The sequence below is a fragment of the Lepisosteus oculatus genome, chromosome 25, assembly GCF_040954835.1.
Source record: "Lepisosteus oculatus isolate fLepOcu1 chromosome 25, fLepOcu1.hap2, whole genome shotgun sequence".
Lineage (NCBI taxonomy): Eukaryota > Metazoa > Chordata > Actinopteri > Semionotiformes > Lepisosteidae > Lepisosteus > Lepisosteus oculatus.
This window is the reverse complement of record NC_090720.1, coordinates 11,271,059-11,294,446: the sequence shown is the minus strand read 5'-3', so window position 1 is coordinate 11,294,446 and position 23,388 is coordinate 11,271,059. Positions and strand designations below refer to the sequence as shown.

At 42.6% G+C, this 23,388-nt stretch overlaps 1 protein-coding gene across 1 annotated transcript; it reads right to left on the bottom strand.

Annotated features, from left to right (window-relative positions):
• Positions 1-3,972: 3,972 nt before the first annotated feature.
• Positions 3,973-21,892, bottom strand: LOC107075500 (uncharacterized). Its single transcript, XM_069183927.1, has 12 exons — positions 21,784-21,892; positions 19,512-19,556; positions 16,559-16,592; positions 15,998-16,027; positions 13,573-13,744; positions 12,850-12,953; positions 11,254-11,425; positions 10,142-10,245; positions 9,003-9,183; positions 7,522-7,625; positions 5,218-5,389; positions 3,973-4,409 (listed from the first exon to the last, which is right to left on the bottom strand). Exons 2-12 carry the CDS (start codon positions 19,521-19,523, stop codon positions 4,277-4,279), a joined length of 1,218 nt encoding a protein of 405 aa, XP_069040028.1. The 5' UTR covers positions 19,524-19,556; positions 21,784-21,892; the 3' UTR covers positions 3,973-4,276.
• Between the last annotated feature and the right edge of the window lie 1,496 nt (positions 21,893-23,388).

Below are 23,388 nucleotides of genomic sequence, written 5' to 3'. Positions count from 1 at the left end.
ATAATGTAACGACCGCAGGCTTCGGTACGGAATGGAACAGGCATAGGACTCAGGGGATGGGGTTGAACAACACATTTATTAACTCGAACCGGGGAAAGGTACACACGCAGGGATAGGGGTTACAGCGCTGCACCTTCAGTAACACAGACACGAAGAGAAGAGGCTGTCTCCCAGCCTTCGTCCCACTATATACAGTCCCTTAGTCCGCCTTGCGTGCGCATGGATAAAGCGCCCCACGTGGCGCTACAATAATATAATAATAATAATAATCATAATAATAATAATTGCTTACACTTATATCTCGATTTTTCTGGACACTCTACTCAAAGCGCTTTACAGGTAATAGGGACTCCCCTCCACCACCACCAGTGTGCAGCCCCACCTGGATGATGCACCAGTACGCTCCCCACACACCAGCTCTCAGTGGGGAGGAGAACAGAGTGATGGAGCCAGTTCAGAGATGGGGATTATCAGGAGGCCATGACTGGTAAAGGGCCACTGGGAAATTTGGTCAGGACGCCAGGGTAACACCCCTACTCTTTTCTGGGATTGTTGACAGAGTCAGGACCTCGGTTTTATGTCTCATCCGAAGGTATAAGGTTGCAGACATTGTAGCAGTAGTAACCATGTAGCTGAGATCTAGGGTTAAATTGTAAGATAATACCAGTCATCTTTCCATGGAGTCATTTTCTAACTGCTACCTTGGGGGTCATGGGGGAACAGGAGCCTATCCCAGCAGGCAACAGGGTACACCCTGGATGGGACACCAGTTCATCACAGGACACAGGACAGGACACAGAGGCATACTAGAAGCCAATTAACTTACCAGTATGTCTTTGGACTGTGGGAGGCAACTGGATCACCTGGAGGAAGCTCACGCGAACACGGGGAGAGCATGCAGACTCCATGCAGACAGCAGCCCAGGTGTTGAATTGAGCCCAGGGCGCCAGCACTTCAAACCCAAGTGCAGGGTGAGGCAGGCTGCAGACAGCATGCAGGCACAGCAAACATACAGAGAGACACGATCCACAGGGAATTCCAGAAATGCAGCCTGTTTCCCAAGCAAAGGTCGAAGCCAGATTTCAATATCTGTGTGTGAAAAGCAAGTGCAGCCCTAGATTTAGTCACTTGTGGAATCCCCGTTAGCAGTAATAACTTGAATTTAAGTCTCCTGTAAGAGCTGATCATCGCCTGGGAGGAACTGTTCCTTACAGAACTGCTCTAATCAATTTCAGTCATCAATTTCCCTATGGGATCAATAAAGTCTTATCTATCTATTTAACTCTTTGATGTTTCAGGGGTTTCCTGTATGCACAGCTCTCTTTAGGTCCTGCCACAGCATTTCCATGGGGTTTGGGTGTGCACATTGACTTTGCCATTCCAAAATCCTGCATTTCCTCTTTTTAAACCATTCTGTTACAGACTCCAGAGCTGCGGTAGCTCAGCTGGCAAGGGTGTCTAGTTCCTGACTGGAAGGTCTTGGGTTCAATCCCAGATAGGGGCAGGTGATGTAGCTTACTCTAAGTCCTTCTAGATGGCTCCCAGATCCACTCCCCTGCTTTCCTAATGAGTACTGGGGGTAATAGGCCAGCTGATTATGATGCTGACTGCATCGCCTCCACCCCCAGTGTCCGATGGTCAAGAAAAATGATGACCCTTGGTCCCCCTTCCCCATGGGCCTTGATGGCCTGAAAAGGGGACCTGACCTACCTACCTGCCATAGACTTGCTTGTGTGTTTTGGATTGGTGTCCTCTTACTTGACCCACTTTTGGTTCAGCGTCAGCTGTTGGACAGATGGTGTCACATTTCCTCTAGAACACTCTGGGATAGTGCGGATGTCATGCTAGACCCAGCGATAGCAAGATATCCTCAGGCAGCATAGGAGGCACAAACCATCACCTCCCCACCCCACCACTGTGCTTCATGATTGGTCAAAGGCTCTGTTTCGTTTTTGCCAAACAACCTTCAAGTGCCGCTTTGTAAACGAAAGCTGTGGAGCAATATTCTTCTAGGAGGGCAGCCACTCCTGGGTATTGTTTGGTATTGGCTTCGTAACCCTTTCCAGCAGATAAGCTGTAACGATTCCTTTAATCACCACTCTAAATCTGTTACAGATTTCATTTTATCTAGGCACAACATGTGTTACCACTAAACCAAGTACTTCAGGCCAAACTAGCAAAGTTTCTGAATGTACTGTATATACAAATGGGAATCACTTACTGATGATCAGTTAATCATCTGCAGCTATTTTGGAGCCACTGATTCTACAAACCTTCTCAATGGAGATGGGAGAACTTAGGGTGCACTTACTTTTCCTCACAAAGATATTGGATACTGGCTGATTATGGTTTTAAAATAATGACAAAGTCCAATTTTTTTTTTGTTTCTATGTTGTCAAATGAGGTCAGTTTGATCTTCTATTAACTTCCAAAGCTGAAATAGGTACACGATATCAATAACCTTTATGTCTCGTTATAACCACCTGATTTGGAGCTCCAAATGTAATGAGTTTGAGACCTTGGCTCACAGCTATGAGGCCTGCGCCACCCACAGGAGAGAATGAGGTGCAGACAGGATCCCCTGAATCACTTTTTTAAAGCATCAAGGGCACCACAGCCCTGTACCAGAGGTTCAGCCCTGATTGGTGGAGAGGCGTGTCCCTCAGCGACAGCACCGCCCACCTGCAAGATCCTGTGAGGGCGCAGGAACTGCTGTAATGGGAGAGCTGGGAGAGCCCACCATGACACCAGAGCCACTCAGCCAGATGTGTGCTGCTGCTTGGGGATTCCCAGTGAAAGTCAGCATGTGACCTGACCCAGGTTCAAACGACAGATCACAGAGCTCACCTTCAGTGAACGTGTCATTCAGGAGGCCTAGTATGTAAGTGAATTGGAATGAAACAATCTGTACAGCACACCCATGTGTAAAAGGTCAATTTGAATAACAAATACCTGTAAATAGTTGTGAATTTGTGTCCTTTGGGAATTGGAACTAACAGGAACCTTGTTTTTCCTTGCACATTTCTCATTTCTCATTATTATGGCAACAGGGTGATCTGGCATCATCATGTGCTGCTATTTCTGTACTATCGAAGCACTTTGTTAGATAATATTTTTCTTCTGGTTCATATAAGATTTGTTTTTTACCTTATCGTAATATTGGGGTCACAGTGTCTTCATGGGGACGATACAGCAATTAGCAATTAGCTTGCTTCAGTTGGCTAGTTTGGAACTGACACATACTAGTCAACCCAATTGCTCTCTACAGGTGTCCCTCCCAGTGGTGTCTGGCCTTGCTCATACAGTTACAGGAGTATGGTTTCTCAAGCATCTCTAGGTCATCTATTTGCATAAAATACAACTTGGGCTGCACTGTAGCTCCAAAACCAGAGACTTCTAGCTGTAGTCTAATCTCTTATTTAAGGTCTGTGTAATTTAATTCTCAGATATACAGTATATAGGCATTACATTACTTCAGCCATATCTCTCTGCAACTCACTGAAGCTCAGCAGGTCTGAGCCTGGTCAGTACCTGGATGAGAGACCTCCTGGAAAATACTAAGGTTACTGCTGGAAGAGGTGTTAGTGGGGCCAGCAGGGGGCGCTCACCCTGCGGTCCATGTGGGTCCTAATGCCCCAGTATAATGACGGGGACACTATACTGTGAAACAGGCGCCGTCCTTCGGATGAGACGTAAAACCGAGGTCCTGACTCTCTGTGGTCATTAAAAATCCCAGAGCGTTTCTCGAAAAGAGTAGGGGTGTAACCCCGGCGTCCTGGCCAAATTTCCTATTGGCCCTTACCAATCATGGCCTCCTAATAATCCCCCTCTATGAATTGGCTTCATTCTGCTCTCCTCCCCACTGAGAGCTGGTGTGTGGGGAGCGTTCTGGCGCACTATGGCTGCCGTCGCATCATCCAGGTGGGGCTGCACACTGGTGGTGGTGGAGGGGATCCCCATTACCTGTAAAGCGCTTTGAGTGGAGTGTCCAGAAAAGCGCTATATAAGTGTAAGCAACTATTATTATTATTACTTCAAAAGGTACCAAGAATGAGGCATTACAGTAAAATACATATTAGGATAAACCCACGCATGGCCTGCACTTGATATGAATCAGAAAAGGCAGCACTTGTTCAGAAATGTTGTCCTTGTTTGTTAACGCTAGTGAACGGTGTTTTGTGAGAGAGTCCTACAGCGAGAAGCGACGGGTTCCGAGGGGCCTCTTGTCTGCAGGACCCCTGCAACACGCCGGGGGGGAGGGTCTCGACGCCTGCCTTCATGCCACTGCCGGCGGTCTTCTGTGCTCGCAGAACTGTGGAGGGCAGGTGAATCGGACCTTGTAATCTTCGCAGGGCTTGTTGGGCGGCTGCTCGGCATTTACGCAGGCGAAGCCGTAGGTGGCGTCGTACCTGCAGACCGGTGGGGGGAAAGGGGGAACACCAGGAGAAATGGATGAGTCCAGGTGAACTCACGATGTTGACCATTCTGTCTATCCCTGACAATAAAACAAGTGGGTTGTTACAAAACTTGGTGGGTTCTTTCTGAGTGGAAGAAAGAAAAAGTCCACGATCACATGGAATGAAAAGTATTATTGAAAAAAGGGCAGAGCAGTGGCTCTGTGGCTCAGGATCTGTGCCTGTGGCTGGGAGGTTGCTGGTTCAAATCCCACAGCTGGCAGAGGAATCCTACTCTGTTGGGCCCCTGAGCAAGGCCCTTAACCCCAGCTGCTCCAGGGGTACTACATAAATGGCTGACCCTGTGCTCTGACCCCCAGCTTCTCTCTCCCTGTCTGTGTGTCTCATGGAGAGCAAGTTGGGGTATGTGAAAAGACAAATTCCTAATGCAAGAAACTGTATAGGGCTAATTAAGTGATGTAATGATGTATATAAACTCAAGAAATGAAAATAAATTGCATTTATATAGTGCTGTAACCATTCTTTGTCAGCCGGCTCACAGCAGAAAAAGCAAACATTAAGATATTAACTCTGATAAACTTCGTTTTATGCAATGATGTTTGTAGAACAAAATTTCTATTGTGTTCCTACCCCTATTCCAAGTGGATAACTGCAGTTCTACCGTGTTAACAAAATTTAACCAGGGTGTGATGTTGCAAGCATTAGTTTAACCCGTCCGGGTCATTCGCACCAGAATTACAGAATAACAATTCTGGACGCATATTTGTCCGTCTGTTCCTGTCCGTGGCGGCGTCATTCTTACACTTGGAAGACGTTATTGGTCTGCAGGGCAGGAGTGCCGGCAGTGGTCATGGCCTCGATGCCCAGCGGGTCTGAGCAGACCCCCTCGGGGTGCTCCACCAGGATCTGCTGCAGGGTCTCGTAGTCGCCACGCCCACTGGGGTCGTCGATGTCAAACCAGCCAGTCCTGCACACTGTCGCAGGGAGACAGGAGCAGCAGCATCAGAGCCAGTCTGACCTGGCGGGGCTCGGGCTGCCTTGGTCTGTCCAATTCGAAACCGTCTGGGACTGCTGGGGCAGGGCGGTGGCTCTGTGGCTAAGGATCTGTGCCTGTGGCTGGAAGGTTGCTGGTTTGTATCCAGCAGAGGAATATTACTCCGTTGAGCCCCGGAGCAATTCCCTTAACCCCAACTGCTCCAGGGGAGCCGTATAAATGGCTGACCCTGCGCTCTGACCCCAAGCTTCTCTCTCTGTCCCTGTGTCTCAGGAAGAGCAAGTTGGGGTATCGGAGAAGACAAATTCCAAATACAAGAAATTGTATATGGCCAATAAAGTGATCTGATCTGTACTGCAGCACATACAGTAAGTCTACAGTATGCACCTAGCCCTCACCCTGACACTGCTTCTGCTAATTCAGACCAGAGCCAGAAACCCAGGCCCTTGTCCTAAAAGGGCCTGATCATTTTGACGACATCCATCCATTGGAGATAGTTAAGCAAATTTTCTCACGTATTTTTCTTATTTTTGCTCTTAAATATGCATTTGATGCTTTTTTTTAGATGACTAATGTCTGTTTCTGTACTGGCTGGTCATCTGACCTAATGAAGACAAATAGCCCTTCATGGTACAAAAAGGCATACAATTGCAACAAAAGATTGTTTTTACTAATGCAATGTTGCTTGAATTCCTGAGACCACAAGGTATTGTGTTCCATTGTACCATTGTTTTCTTTGATCCAAAGGCTATGTTCGTGGGTTTTGATTGTGCGTTATCCTTAGGTTTGGCTCCAGCTGTGAATTTTCAAATCAAATTTCACCTCCGTCTTACGAGGAAATGAATGCAGATATCTGACCCTTGATCTAACTTGCAGACCAGATTCAGTTTTCAAGAGCTACAGGTCAGTCTGCAAATAGGGCTAAGCAAATGATCCCTGAAATAGTAAAGAGGAAGTTAAAGTTTTTGTGAAAAATGTGCACACTCCCACTGGCACTGTGGCACCAGAGATGCCCAAACATAAACCTCGCTGCAGAAAAAAAGTAAAGGTGCAAGCCAAGACCTTTCCTGTCTTTATTTAATATAAAAAATTAAAACACAGCCTAGTTAACTTGAGCCCTTACTATTAGACACCCTACCGTCCAGCAAAACATACTTTCTAATCACGGGCTTCCCTCCTACCTGACCAAACTTCTAACCTTTCCTCTAAGGACACAGGGTGAACAAAACCTTGTACACCCAACAACTCTGGTTGTTAGGGACTCAGTGACGAGCAGGTGAAACTAGTTACATGTTAACCAGTCTTTAATGGCAGGGCTATGGTTATTGCAAGCCCTTGTCACTCATACCTCTAAGTGCAACAGGAATGAGCTCCACAGCAAAAAAAATTTCCCCCTTTGCCACCTGTTTGTGAAGAACACTCAACAGGCCAACAAGGCAACCTTAGGTACTTTTGCTGGGTGTACTGCTCAGCTAAAGCTCCCCCATCAGAGAGAAGCATCGCTAGTGATAGCTCACAGGACAAAACAACAATAAAACACCAGTGACTCCAAGAGGTGTTGGAATTTACAGACATGTGACATTTCAGCACAATAGCCTCTGGCAGACACTCTCATTGCCCATTAGTCAAGTGGAATGGTCTTTGCCCTCTGCTTTTCTGTCCAAAGATATTTCATTGCCAGCAACTACTGCTGCACACTGTATTGTTGTGCACTTGATAAACTTTGATTGATGTCATATGGTCATGCACACGAAACCAGATGCAAAATATTGAATGTGTTTCCTTGTGTGGATTTATGGGCTAATGGGCTATTGCCATCCAGTGGTCAGTGCTGTCTTGAAGAACGCTACCCTTGCCAGGCCAGACACAGACCATAAGATTGTGTGGGCTGCAGGTTTCTCTATCACGCACTATAATGGAAAAAGACAGCCTTCCCAGCCTGTCACGCTTCAAACATTATTAAAGGTGCACGTTTGGGCTGGCCCTACTGAATATTCAGCAGAATTACATCATTTATAGCATTGCCACATTTGTTGGGATTATTTAATTCCAAAAACTATGCAGGCCCTTTCTGGTTTCATAAGGAAGGAATTTGCAGGAGGCCAGCCTTACCTTGGCAGAAATCCATAGGACAGGTCAGCATGACACGGTAGTCTTCACATTTGCCACTGCTTTGGTCAGAATTGATGCAGGCAAATCCATATGTGACATCATAGCTGAATGAAGCAAGATTTTGAATCAATTCGAGAAATTTCCTTTGCATCTGATTTTTGGAAATGCCAATTGCTTTGTACCTTGGCCAGCCTCTACAACCTTGGCACAGGCACTAAAGCAAAGGAAAGCTGGTATCGCTTGATCCTCTGTCATTGTGCAAGCTCACAGTGCAAAGAACAGAGCCACAATCAGATGGACCACCGCTGAAGCACCAGCTAAAATTCAGCTACTGTAGAAATTACGGCACCAGTGAGAGTCTTCAAAATGTTCCTGAACTACAGAGGCTGCATCTGCCATGGTGACTCAGGAGGCAGTCAATGCTGTATTAAAGTGACTTCAAAATATTCCTCCCTTTCGAAGCATTACAAAAATAAACACTACTTATGGTAGAAACATCTAACAAAACCTTAGGAATGATAAGAAAAGATTACTGGTAATTTAACAACCGGAGTATCAAATTGTTTTCGTCACTCCCTGATAAGGGAAGAAGTGACATCTGGCAGTCACCTGTATTATAAAATTTACTTGTCAATACTGTGTAGCCAAAAGGGTCATCTTCCGATGCACCAAAGCTAAATGCTAGTTATAAGAGAGCTCTGAAGCTGTAAGGCCACTCCCTTTCCTAAACTGGTTAGTACAGTCCAGAGACCCAGAATGAAAAAAAGAAATGCAGGCGATCTGGAGAGTGCTTTTACATAACTTGTAATACATTACACTTGCCACCCACCTCAGGTATGCTTTTGGAAGTGAATTTATGAAATTCATACCTGCTGCTGCCCTGCCTGTTGTGGCTTCACTTTCTTCTTAACACCCCGGGGTGCTATAAGCACCTTAAACAGAGGCCTGTCATTTTTGTGTCATTTCGTCTCTGGCTGTATTTGTCTTCTGCCAGAATCCATTTGCATTCAAAATTTCCTCTGGTATGTAAAGTATGTGGCTTTAGTGCCATGATTTTTCAAAGCCTTCTTTAATCTTTGAATATCTAAACTCTCCAATGATTAATTATTTATAACTGTTGTAGGTTGCTGTTTAATGATTTTCAAGTCCCACTCCATATTCTCAAAATAACTTATACTAATTATTTTTTAAGCAAAATTAATTTTTATTTTGCTTAATGTCTATTTCTCCAGGGATAGCTCACTGTGTCTCAATCTGTGATGTATTTATTTTATAATCGCGACTGTTTAATAAAGATCACTATACATGTGTTGCTGAATTATTGAGCACATTACTAATAACAGGCGTCAATAATATTATCAATAAGCTGTTTTTCATTGACAGTGCAAAGATACTTAGCTGGATTTTCCAAAACTTTGAACAGTACTGTAGGACTGAAAGTCCCCACATGTCTGGCCTGACTGAACCATGTCTCGTCTCACGTGAGAAAGGTGTTTCCAGTGTGCTTGGCAGGTATCCCAGCCACCGTCTGCGCATGGATAGCAATGGGATTGTAGCAGATGTGCTCGGGGTATTTCTGGAGAAGATGGGTGATTGACTCAATGTCCCCAACACCAGATGGATCATCACTGCTAAACCAACCGGTTCTGCACTCCTGGGATACTGGAAAACAGTGGTAGAAGTGGAGAGAAAGTCAGGAAAGTGAATTTGAGAGAAGGTCGGGAAAGTGGTGCGGAGCAGTGGTCAGGGTTCTGGACTTGTAAAGGGAAGGTTGTGGGTTCAAATCCCAGGGGAGACACTGCTGTACCACTGAGCAAGGCTCTTCACTTGACATGCTGCAGTACAGTACACTGCCCAGCTGTACAGATGGGGGCAAATGTGGGGAGAGAGTGGGGAAGAGGGAAGTGGCAGTATCTGTTCCAGATGTAGTGGGAGAAGTGAATTCTGTAGAGCTGGAAGACTCATGGCAGACACAGAGAGTTGAGGGTGCAGGCCAGTTTCTACAGAGAGGATGAGGCTTCCCCACAGGGAAGCTGCTCCTGCCCAGTTTGGAGGAGGGGGACGGGGGTCAACCCATCAGCCCTCAAGTACACACATGAGTTCCTTATGACAAAATTGAACTCAAACAAGTATAAATATTATTTTTTCAGATGCGTTTAGTTTTATTTGAAGGGATCTTGAAGGGTGCCAATTAGTTTGGCAGCTATGTTGTTTCGGTAAAACAGCATTACTTGTTTACAATTGAACCTTGAGATGAAAAACATGTTTTAGAAAAAAAAGGACAAGTATTCCCCTAACATACAGTATGAGTATAAAATATCTGTCATTATTTATGTGGTTTATTTCATTTTGACTTTTTTCTTCATATTTATCAAGGGGTGCCAATAAGTCCGGAGTCCACTGTATATACACAGGCACTAGAGTGCAAGATTAGGATCTTATCTTCTTATCTTCTTCCCGAAAGGCTGTTAGAAAATCCGTTAGCAATTAGAGAGGAAGGGCACAGTAATGTGCCAAACGGACTGAAAATAGTTAATAAGAATAGGTAAAAATAAATGAGGAGTCTACTTTCCCAAAAAAGGCAGAAAAAAGCACTTGTGAAAAGTAAAAACACCTATACCTGAGCAGAACACTTCTGGGCAGGTAAATCGAACCCTATAATCCTCACACCTGCTGTCACTCTGATCTGCGTTCACACAGGCAAACCCATAGGTGGCGTCGTAGCTGGAAAACACAGCAAAGAAGCGGCTTCAGGTTTTCTTTCAGAGATCCTGAATTGTTTTTAGACAACCTTATCATGGTCATTTTTTTTTGTCAAAGATGAGATAAGTTAAGATCACTTTATTAACCATACGGAATTTCTTGTATTAGGAATTTGTCTTTTCGCAGACCCCAGCTTGCTCTCCATGAGACACACAGGCAGGGAGAGAAGCTTGGGGTCAGAGCGCAGGGTCAGCCATAAGTCTGTGTTCTTTTCTGTACTGAAAGCAAATTCCACCAACTATTGTTGTGTGGCAATAAAGAGTAATCTAATCGAATCATTTCCTTCTCTGAAACGAAAATGAAAAGTGACTCTGCTCTGTTTTTCTTGCTGGATGTGGCCAGCAGCCATATCACTCTGCAACTCACAACTGGCAGCCCGCTAGAGCTCAGCAGGTGTGAGCCTGGTCAGTACCTGGATGGGAGACCTGCTTGGAAAAACTAAGGGTTCTGCTGGAAAAGGTGTTAGTGGGGCCAGCAGGGGGCGCTCTCCCTGCTGTCCATGTGGGTCCTAATGCCCCAGTATAAGACGAGGACACTATATTGTAAACAGGCGCCGTCCTTCGGCATCCTTTTCCTCAGTAAAACTGAGGTCCTGACTCTCTGTGGTCATTAAAAATCCCAGGGCGTTTCTCGAAAAGTGTAGGGGTGCAACCCCGGTGTCCTGGCCACATTTCCCATTGGCCCTTACCAATCACGGCCTCCTAATAATCCCCATCTCTGAAAAGGCTTTATTACTCTGCTCTCCTCCCCACTGAGAGCTGGTGTATGGGGAGCACTATGGCTGCCGTCGCATCATCCAGGTGGGGCTGCACACTGGTGGTGGTGGAGGGGATCCCCATTACCTGTAAAGCGCTTTGAGTGGAGTGTCCAGAAAAGCGCTATATAAGTGGAAGCAATTATTATTATTAAAGGCAATCTAACATGATGTATATTCACTGCAGGGCGTGGCAGCTGACGGAGGTGCCTCACACTTGGAAAGTGTCCCCAGTGAGAGAAGCTGGGGTTCCCGACCGCGTCTGCGCCTCGATGGCCAGGGGTCTGGAGCAGATCTCTCGGGGGTACACAGTGAGCAGCTCGCTCAGGACCTCATAGTCTCCGTTCCCCGACGGGTCATCGACGTCAAACCAACGTGTTCGACACCCTGTTTAACACAGAAACACGACCGTTAGAAAACTGAGCTTCTCTACAGGTATTCATTGGAGGCTGAATGAGGATTAAACCAAAATAGTTTCGAATTGTAGGGATAATGCATGAAAACGTCATCGCTTGTGTTTTTATTTAGTTGAATTAAGCTTTATGCCCCTAAGTGAATTTGTCTTTCCAGTGCCATTTAAGTTTTTTTAAGATCTATGTACTACACTGTAGGATTCAGAACTGATCTACAAACTACAATAAACAGAGGGCGATGATTGCCTATTGTTTTTCCAATGTTTAGTACATTTCTAAAATTGTTACTCAACACCGGTAAAACTGAGGTTCTGTTGTTTGGCAGCAATACTGATAGGACTACTATAACTTCAGCACTTAACTCGGAGGATTTAAAAATCTGCCTCAAAGACTCAGCATGTAACCTAGGCGTCATGTAAGACACAAGGCTCTCGTTTAACTCTCATGTTAAAACAGTATTGAATACATAAAGAGTTAAGAAATACTGCAGTTAAGAAATACTGCAAAACTAAGGCAGTTTCTTTCCACTCAAGACAGAGAAATTAATACATGCTCTTGTATACAGCAGGTTAGACTACTGCAATGCCCTACTATCAGGGAGCACCCACCTCTCTTTCACCACCAACACCTTACAGCAAATTCAGAATGCAGCAGCTAGAATTGTTACTGTAACCCCCATACTTAGCTCTCTTCATTGACTTCCCGTCAGGTACAGGACGGACTTCAAAATCCTTCTACTTACTTACAAGGCTCTCAGAGGTCAGGCACATGTCTATCTAATGGAACTGATTAATGTATACAATCCAAGTCGCCCTCTTAGATCACAGAATGCAGGTCTTCTTCATATTCCATGCATTGATAAAATAACAGTTTAATTACAGAGCCCCTAGCTTATGGAACAGTCTCCCACCCCATATTCGGGAAGCCAAGTCAATCTCAGTATTCAAATCCAGACTGAATGCTGCATCACTGCCATGGATCCAAGAGGGACATCGTGGATATAGCTATCGTTTAGGAGGATTTTTCTGGTCTACAGAGATCTGCATGGAGTACTGACATACAGAAGACATGATGGATGGATGGATTAATACCCTCATTCATTTATTTCCTTTTTTTAAATTATATAATGTTAGCATACCCAAAGGGGTTGGGCAGCCAGTTGACCTTGGACCCCTAGAGGTTTTGTTTCTCCTTACTAAGGAGTTTTTGGTTCCTCTCCTCCGTTGTCTTCTGGTCTTTTCTGTTCTGTATTCACAACATGTATGATCACTTGCATATAGCACCTTGGGGCAACCTTGTTGTGAAAGGCACTATATAAAAATAGCCTCTGAGAAACTGTCAGTGCCACAGATGGCGCCCCTCTGTCTTGGGCCGCATATAAACATTCAGGAAACATACCTGAGCAGAAGCTTCCTGTGCAGGTGAACATGACTTTGTAATCATCACATCGTCTCCTCTTCTGCTCAGAATTCAGACAGATGAAGCCTTCTGTGCAGTTAAATCTGGGAAACAGGGATGAGCCAGATGGAGTTTATAACAGGTCAGGAGGAACTCTCAAATGAATCGTCATTAGGAGTTGACCAAACTACTGAAAAAGGATGATTGTGCAATTAACTGTAAAAAAAAACACTAACATTTTGGGATTCATATAGTTTTTTTAATACAGCTTCCCAACAAATCCTTGCCAAAGATATTTCAGATGACGCCCACAACATTCCAACTAGCAATGATTTGACAGTCTCCATCAACAGCCGATTCATGGAAGGAAAAACTAAGCCTGTTTTTGTACCTAATTAGGAGCAGCCAGCTGGTGAGAGCTTAGATGTGTCTTTGTTATGATCATTTGCGACCTCCAGGGAAACGGCATATACTGTAAATCTCAACCCTTTGAATGAATGTGAGCATAAAATATGACACAAATGTCTCCCCAAAGCCAGTAACTCCTAACCTCGGATGTGAATTTTGTAGAAACCAATGGCCTCAAGTCATCAATCCAAAAGTGTCAATAAACATCTGGGCCTGTTGCTACCTGATGTGGAGTTTCATTCGAGTGGCGTCTGGCTTAATAAATGAAACCTGAATGAGAGTGGATGGGAAGCCCCCACAAAGACAGGCCCGAACCTGTTGAAGGTGTTTAGGGTTTGGTAGGACTTAAGTCCTGAGATTGTCTGTGCCTCCATGTCCACTGGATTCTCGCAGATGTGATCCCCATGGTTCCGCTGGAGGTCCGCCAGGAGCTCCTTGTCTCCTAATATGGTCACATCCCCATCATCAAACCAGCCTGTCCTGCAGGCTTAGAGACAACAGGACCTTTAATGTTGATTTGGCTGAGGAACCTGGGCTATCTTACACACAGTAAGGTCTATATACAGTAACTATAATATAACATATAACATATAACATATAACATATAACATAACTCATTGCCTTTTGACTCAGTCTCCTGCAGCGGTTAGTTTGCGTGGGCTACAGGGTGGTATTTGCCGTTCTGTCTTCAAACAAAGTCCACTTTTTCTGTGAATATTTCTGGGTGATTTTTGATCCATGTGATCAAAACTAAACAAACTAAAAAAAATTAAATTAAGTATGGTGAATTTAATAACTGCTTGGTTAGAATTTAAGAACAGCATGCAGCAAGGGCCCGCGAGTAGCAGAACTGGGAACTTTTTGTGCTCCCTTGTCCAAAAAACCCCCCAAAACGATAAATGTTTGTTGGAATAAGAGATCTCAGCAACAAAACTACCAGGCTCCATTCTTCAGTACAAGTATAATATGGGCCAAAAGTGTTAAAAGCAGATGTATAAGTAATAAATCAAAATAAAGATCTCCTGGAAAAGTATGTGAGATATTTTATGTATTTATTTATTTTCGTCACAGACGAAATATTTCTTTGAAACAAAGTGAAAGGTTAAAACTACCTTTTGCCTAAATAATTGCTCTGAGTACATTTTCTGCCAGTATGTTTTTGCAGTGCATTTCATTGCAAAAGTACTTCATTCCAGTTGCTTTAAAGCCGGTTTCCTTTTTTTTATAACATCTGTCTATCTACTAAGTTTGTGCACCAAAATTGTAAAATACAAAAGATCCAGGGACTTTGGAGAGGACAGATCTCATCTTCAAGGACTTCCTGCCTCTCTTTGTTCTGACACTGTTAATCTCTCCAGAGCTGTTGAAGGCCTCTCAGGTCTTGTTAAAAACAACGGACAGGGGAGATCCAGGAATACATTGTGGAAAAACACGCCACTGATCCACGAAAACACGTTTTGCTCCAGTTAGAGAAATTCATTTAGACGTCGCGCACTGATTGGAATAATGTCTATCAAGGGAAATCATTTTTCAAGACAAACTCCCATAACTTAAAACACATGTATGCTTTTCTAGCCTTTTACACATCCAGGTGGTTTAGCTTTCTGAATAATACGGCATGAGAGCACAACAAATACATTCACAAGTTTATTTGTGTCAATAGACCTATAGGTATGAAAGTGATTAATAAGTCCTACTACTGTAATGTATCATGTAAGATAAGAAATAGAGATCACTTTATTGGCCATATGCAATTTCTTGCAATTTGTCTTTTCACAGACCCCAGCTTGCTCTCCATGAGACACACAGACAGGGAGAGAAGTTGGGGGTCAGAGCGCAGGGTCAGCCATTTATACAGCACCCCTGGAGCAGCTGGGGTTAAGGGCCTTGCTCAGGGGCCCAACGGCGTAGGATTAATAATAATAATAATAATAATAATAATAATAATATAATACACTTTATTTTATATAGCGCCTTTAAAGGTGGCTTCTCCCGAAAGATTCCTCTGCCGGTCGCGGGATTTGAACTGGCAACTTTCCAGCCACAGGCACAGTGCCACCACTCCACCTGTATACTATGTATGTCCATTTCTGTGTGTTTACAGCCTCACCCGATGGCCTGTATTTTGAAGTGTATCTAAAACACTCCCTTGCTTGACAATGATTGCCTATATTGACTGTGCTCTGACACCAGCTCTTAAATGTTACCCTACTCTGGTCAGCAGCTCCCTGCTGTCCTAGGAAACACTGTATTTGTGCTTCTGACTCCTTCACTCCACACAATAACTGCATTAACTGAGTTCACTGAGCCAGAAAGCCCACTGCAGAGCTCTGATCTGACAGGATGCCAGCTTTCTGACTGGATGTCTGATGCCAGCTTCAGCTGGCAGAGTATACTGATGTTTTTTGGGACGTTGGCTCCAGATTTGTAGGTCCGAGCTTGGCAGGCCACCAGCGTCATGGTCTGTTGGACTCTTTGGTCTTTCAGAAAGCAAGTTTGATCACTCAGTGGCTTCAGAGGGACAACACCATAGAAGCCAATAAACATAGGAGACCTTTTTGCCCATCAGATTGGTGGTTCTATATAGTCCGAAAGGCCAATACTGGCTGTTCTAGGAATAAGAGCCAAGTATTTCACCCTTGCAAACTGATGAAAAGGTTACAATCTACATTGCCCATCGGACTTTACCAACCCTCTATTGAGCCGATTTTCAGCTTGACATAAAGAAGGAAATACTTACTGTCTTCACGAGGGCTGATAGTTAGCAAATCTAAAATATAAAGTTAAACACATTAGTCACAAACAGTAGGGCCAAATGATTCAAGAGGCCTTTTAATTGCAGTGAAATGTCAAAACTGTTGTTCTTTATTTAATTTGTATAAATCGCCTTGTCATCGTTGATCAGCCAGCTCTTTGCTGGACAGAAATCAAACTTCAAGAATGTGAAAAATGGTGAGAGTTTTTATTTTTTTTGTGTTGTCTGCAACATGAAGCGTTTATCCATTTTACTGTTCTCAATGCCTATTGAACGTACTAATTCTAAACTACAAACTCTTTTGTAACAACCAGAAATCTGAAATACAACATTAAAACTTCATAAATACATGTTTAGGCAAAAGATGGATGTTTTGTTTATTGATCTTATTATTAATAAATTATGATTATGAACTAGTATAAATAAAAGTTCTACATAATAAATGTCATAAAATGCTGAAAGAAGCCTTTAATTCCTCAGTACTTTTAGTTTTACTGTCAAAAAATTATATTTTCAGGAAATTACAACATTTCGACATCTACTCACCAGCCAAGTCGATGACACAGGAAACCAAAACAACCTGCGAGAAGGAAAGACAGAATTAGACCGGAAATGAATTCTTCCCTGTACAGCAGAGACCCCACAGCCCTACAGTAGTAGATTTCAATTCACAAATTGATGATATAGTTGAACAACAGTAGCAGCACCAGTGACAGTAAGATCTGCATTCCTGAAACAGCAGAAGCCAAAAGAATAAGAGTAAAAACTTTAACGGTATGATGACTGGTGACCGTAGTGATCAGGTGTTCACAATTTTGCTCTGGTTTAACTTTTGATTGTTGTGAGGAGTGAACGTTGTTACACCCCCACAGAACGGGATGTTGATGTTGATGATGAGATGATCTTTAAAATGCAGCCTCTCGAAGCGCTTTGAAAAACATGCTGAAGCGTATATTCTGGAGTGGCATTGAGCACGGCTTCACTTTCTCCATCTGTCATGATGGCGTCACGTTTGAAGTATGATTGGTGGGCGTTTTATGTTTAAATGAGACGTTGCTCTCACACCCCTTGTCCTCCACAGCAAAGCCAATGAAAAGGCCTGCGAGAAGCGGCTGGTCCACAGGAGTGCAATGCTGCCCTCTAGTGTCCAATAATACGACTACAAGTAAATTCGCTAGGAGCGGCCACCGAGAGCACGAACTTGAACTTGAACTTGAACTTTGTAACTGGTACATGTACTGGTACAATGGAATTCTTACTTACAGAAAGTCTCTCGATTGTTAAAAAAAAGTGTAAAAACACTAAGTGCAGACAGTGCATCAAGACAATATACAAACAAACAGTAGACAATGTACATGTAGACAGTTAGAAAGTTTGCACATCACATATTGTAGAACTTCACAACAATTCAACACAGACAGAAACCCTGACAAACTGTTCTGACTTTGTGTCATTTCCAAGGAAAGGAAGGGCTGGGGCTCTGGACTCAACCGGAGAAAGTGCTAGTCGAGTTCTAGGGCACAGACTTTGGAAGTATGAGCCTACAATGCAATTTCCTGAGCGTTGTGAGCCACCGTGAACAGGACTGGGCTTCATCGACACCCGATGAAACTGTGCCCCCTCTTTGATTTCCCAGCCTGCCGCAGGTCAGTGGAGACATCAGATCAGGTCACCCCTCTCCTCCGATTGTCACCGAACCTTCTCTGTGTCGCCACAGAGCTCGCAGTTTGTCCGAAGATAAACAGGACAGAAGGTTGTGGAGTTCGTGTGTATTTCTGCCTTCTCCCCATGTGACCACAGACTTTTACTGCCACCCCAGACTGGGGGGATTAAACATTCAGAAAAAGAAGGAAATATCGGCAATTATAAGGAACACGCATGGCTAGTCTTCTGCCTGGACACTCAGAAATCAGGGTCTTAAGGTTTGGGTTTAAGGTGAGATCTGAATTAATTCAGCCCTTGATTGAACAATGCTCTTATAAAGACCTTGATATGGGTTCCATTCCTAAGACTTTGCAAAATGTTTGCAAAGTTGCTTATGATAGTTAAGAGGAAAACAAGTTTAGAGCTAATTTAGCTAAAACAAATCTTGACAAGTTACAAAATTGGGTCTGTCTAAACCTACTGATTACATACAGTACCAATGACAAAAAGCCCAGCTGCAGCAAAAGGGTCTTTAGCAGAAAGTCTTCTGGGGAAGTAAAATTCTGTAACATGAGGCTCTGTTGTCTGTTAATGAAGAATGGTGTGTTCTAATTTAGTGGATCACTAATGTCATCAGTTTCATCCACAACTGAAAAAGTCCTTTGACTAATTAAGTGTTGTTTTTTGTAAACAGCAGCTACATCTAGTGGGAAATCCACTTTGTTTTGGTTTTTCACGTTTTCGACAAGATAAAATGGTTATTTACTGCTAATTATTGACTTTTTCATATTGAATTTCTCACGATGGAGGGTGCTGCTCTGCTATGGCAAATAAAAACAGGTCCTTTCTTCCTGCTTTGTCATTACTTTGTCCTCTTAATAAAAATGCAAAAAAATGTTATTTAAAGATTTGGCATAGGGGCACATCAAGGTAAAACAAGAGCAAAGAACAGAATGAATCAGGCACTATGTATACATATAAACCACTGAAGCAAATTTCACTGACTCAGATTTCTAACCCACTTAATTAAAATAATATTTACCTTGTCACTCAAACTACAATTGTACAACTTTCCAGGGTGCTGTGTGACAAAGCAAGTTTGGAATTCAGCAAGAGATTACAAAAATAACTAAGATGGGAAATTACATTTATTTGTAAGAATCAGCGGATTTTGTTTTAACTTTAGAGTTCTAACATCTAAACAAATCGGTTGTGCTCTGTCCTTCATGACCTTGAGTCAGAAGATAATTCAGGTGTCACACAGAGGGTTTGGAAAATTGTGATCTCCTATCTTGTGTATAAATGTCAGTTCATGCATAGAACCCTCAGTGTTTTAATAATTTATATACAAGAGATGCACGTTAAGGGAAATCTATCAGACCTACTCTATGGACTGATTAACAGCTATTATTGTTATATGCCAAAAAATAGCACAGATGCTAACTGAGTGAAAGAACAAGTAACAACATGATTTCATAAGAACTTATGAACTTATAAATAAAATAAATGATTAACTTTCACTTACATTAAAAAAATGTTCTTTCAACATTGTTAAACATTTCAATGTCCACATATTTAAGTTAAAGAATTAGGCATAAATTGTCACATCTAAAAGAAAGGAAAAGTGTCTTTTAGTTAAAGACTGATTTGTGTAATTTGCAGTAAAATATTCTTTACCAAACTGCACAAGATCTCTTTTACTAGTCATGGTATAGCGATCCAGAGATCTACATGTATTCGTTTAATGTCTTTGGTAACTGCTGAGCTGTAAAACAAGAGGCAACCAGCACATGATGTACTAACTATATTATTGCAGTATAAGTTATACAAATCCACTATAAAGAAAAATTCATACCTGAATTATCATGGCATTCAGGAATTCCTGGACCTGGTATTCTTTCTAAAACATAAGAACACACCCTGTTACTTGAGTGCAGCACAGAAGCACTGGAGATCTACAGTATAAGTGTTCTCTGATATGTCCACAGACACTGGTGTATGACAGTCTAAAGAAGCAGACTCACGACACCTCAGTCCTTTTTCAGAACTTGTGTTGATCTGCAGGTCGGTGATCTCACTTTAATGTGGCAGAGTCCCAGCTTCTTTTGCAGACCATGCGCTCTGACTGTCAAATCACACCAAACACTCCGGCAGGTGACCCGCAGATTTGTAAAACGCCTCTTGCAAAAGATTTGAGCTCTTGAGCCTTGTTATAGAATCCTTGGATGTGAAAAATAACCAAGGAAAATTATCCAAAACTCTTGGAAAAAATAAGTTTTTCACAAAGCCAGGAGGCACAGTGGAGTCTGTGTTGTCGGTTGTCACTAGTAATAACTGTAGAATACTGTATGTCATTTTAAATATGCTAATATTTTTCTTTGATAATTTTTTACAATAGAAAATCTCCATCTTAAAATTCAGTTCAGCCACAACATCTCCAAACCTATGACACACAGAAACCCTGCAGAAATTCTGTACACGTTAAATTTCTACTTCAAAACCTACAGTATTAACCATTATTAAGGTCAATATGTGTAATTCAAAATATAAAACAGTATATTGTTCATTTTGAGAATTCTAATTAATTACTCAAAGACACACGGGACTTCTTATTCATATTTCAATTTCTTCTATTCATGTCCTTACTTTATTTTTCAATAAAAAGTAAACGAAAGGTATTTCACTAAAGAGTAAACACCAGTAGTCATTACTTTGTGTAAAAACAAAAATTGTGTGTCTACTGTGCCACTACTGAAAAGACAACAGGACCTGAGAGACCTAAACCACTGATACACTAATATATGTCCAGCTTAATTACACTGATTTGAAAAGGTATGTAGAAATGAGAAAAACACAACTGTATTTCTGCCTTTAGATATACACATACTACACGCTGATAAAAATACAGCCATTTTTATCAGCGTGTAGTAGAAGCCTCATTTACCTGCACTATATTGAATCTGAATTTCTGTGAATTCGTTTCTTGGTAATCATTTGAATTAACATAATGTACATTCATTTGAAGAAGCCAATATTTGGAAGCCATTAGAAGCTTACTGCTTTGGACATTTTAATTTCAGATGCAGATCTAATACAAATAAAATGTGACATGGTTCTAATTTTCAAAGAATAATGACGATTTCTTTCTTCATCACCTGAATTCAATCAGTTACTCATCTTTCTCTGAGACAGTAATGAAACCTCCCATTTCATCATCACATTGAAACATTTGGAAACAGTTCACAACACACAGAAGTCCAATTAGATAGTGATTTCTTAGAGAAATTACAGTGTATCTAATTTCTGTTACATACTGTACAAGTTAATTCTGCTAGCTCTATATTTTGTAGTGCAAAAGGTAGCCCTTTAGGTTTATGAATGGTGTGAAGGATTTCTGCCAATAACTTGATCAGCTACAAATAACACTTAATACTGGGTGCTAATGGCTGCTTGAATTATTGTGATGAGGTTTTTGAAGATTATTATCAATGTGAATTAAAGATGCCATCTGGCAAGCTTGGGTGAATGTCTTGCTGAAACTGAACTGAATCAGTAACTGTCAACACTAGAAAACTTCCGCAGAGCAACAGTTGTCAACTGCTGGCCCTTGTAATATACAGATATTGTATCTCTTGACTGTCATAAAGACGTATTCACATCATTACAGGCATTTAATTTTTTTTTATTATTTAATAATGCAGTGGAAATGTTCTTCTGCCCCACACCCTGAATTCCCAACAATGAACCTGTGGAAAATCCAGGTGGTTGGGACAGAATTAAAGGGCAAAAGCCAGGAATGAATGAGAATCCCACTGCAGAGCAAAATGATCCACTTCAGTTATTTCCCAGCTACAGACAAGTTGTATTGATAAAGCAGGAGAGTTATTATTTCTATTACATATCAATGCAAGTTCCCTTGAAGAAACAACCTTAATCCTCCACTAGACCAAGATGGATCAAAGTGCTATGCAGCTAGATTCTATCGATCGACACGGCATGAAAGCAGGTGCTCGTTAGTTAAATGCTAAACGTCCTCACAATTCTCTGTATGGTAAGGAAAAACAGCACAATGAAAAGACACAAATTTCACAATAAGACCGAATCTCTGTACTTTTCATGATACTCACTTGAAATATGAAGATTCAGCTGATTGGTAGGGATGCTTCAACTGCGATCTTTAGAAAGAGACCCTTTAAGAATGTTACATGAGATGCGAGTGGTGTTTTTGTTCAACACAAAGCTAGAAAACAAGCTCGTTATCTAGTCAGGAGCAGACCAATAGCATTTATGGAGCACTAAGTAGGCAGTAATTCTATCTGAATCTGGTTTATCGCTGGACAGTCTGTAACCACACCCTGACCTTGAGAGAATCCAGTAATTGAACATGTATTATGACTGTCAGTAAGAGCTGAATGGGCCCTTCTTAGGTGCCTTAATAGGCTGAACAATGTTTGTCTCGTTCTCCTCCCCTCCTCATGATTTTCTCATGAAGTTCAGATTTCTGCTTAACTCTGATGCCGTCTGAGTACACATTTCTCTTTAAATGGCAGGGGCTTGATCTCCCAAATTATACTTTTTAGGTCTGTTTGTCATGTTTTCTCTTCTGAGCACGAAAGAGGAATATTTTCATTCAGACTGTTTGCAATAACCCCAAGTGGTTGGAGATCAAGCGGTATAGCACAATCTCACTGCTTCTAGAGGCCTCCAAGATGCTGCTATAAAGTCCTCAAATTCCTTTCCTAAGACAGAGGTCCTGGCCGTATGTAATTACCTATGGATAAGGTTATCTGTATTTGCTCTGATAATTGAGTGGCTTTGGTTGTCCCACGATTCAGCTAAGAGATGGAAAACAAGTTGTCAAGATATGCTAAAATCATTCCCTGCTGTGACCCTTCCGATACAAAACAGCAGAATGGCAAGGCCAGGTCTTCATGAAGTCAACACGTCAGTCTCATTTAATAATACGCTGTGTTCATGAAATAATCCAAGGCACGGAAACAAAGAGTTCACTTCTCCAGGGTGTGGAAGTGGCTCCGGCAGTAAAGGCGCTGTTTCCGAGGTCAGGCTGAACCCAGAGGCCCAGGCCCCGCGGGAACAGGCCTGGGTCGTGTCACTGGCCGACCCTGACCAGGACTCCTGGTCTCCCAGGACTTGGACTAATCGACCTGAGCTCCTCCAGCTCACAGAGAAATTGTGCCCCTGTAACTTGTGGGGGTATGGACAAGGGATGTCAGCACTGAAGCCCTTCCTCCTGACGACCTGTGATACGTTAAAGATCAACAGCAGCTTGTCGTCTGTATGGGAGGTGTTACAGGGGGTGGTCAGGTCAGCCCACTCCATCACTGGAGCACAGCTCCCCTCTCTTTCTGACATTTTCACAACTCGCTGTCTCAGGAAGCCTGGAAGTATCGCAAAGGATTCCAGTCATCCTGGTTTCTCATTTTCCTCCCTGCTTCCCTCTGGGAAGCATTATAGGAGCATAAAGGCACGAACTTCCGGATTGAGAGACAGTGTCTTCCCATAAACTGTCAGATTACTGAGCTCTAACCCTACCACTGGTGTGTTTTTTTTCAAAGATGTATGTTGTTTAACTTGTTGTTGCTGCCACTGTTCTGTGTTTATGTTTTTGGTGTTTCCTTAATGTCTTTGTATTGGAGCATACATGCAAATACATTTCACTGCACTTGTGCATATGACAATAAACTGAACTGAATTGAAGAGCTCAAAGGTGG

Bases quoted from the DNA above. Each gene is read 5' to 3' on its own strand.
- LOC107075500 (XM_069183927.1), bottom strand. The intron at 16,028-16,558 runs GTGAGTAGATGT...TTTATATTTTAG, and splicing joins CTGTGTCATCGACTTGGCTG to ATTTGCTAACTATCAGCCCT. The intron at 10,246-11,253 runs GTGAGGCACCTC...TGTGTTTTCCAG, and splicing joins ACTGGGGACACTTTCCAAGT to CTACGACGCCACCTATGGGT.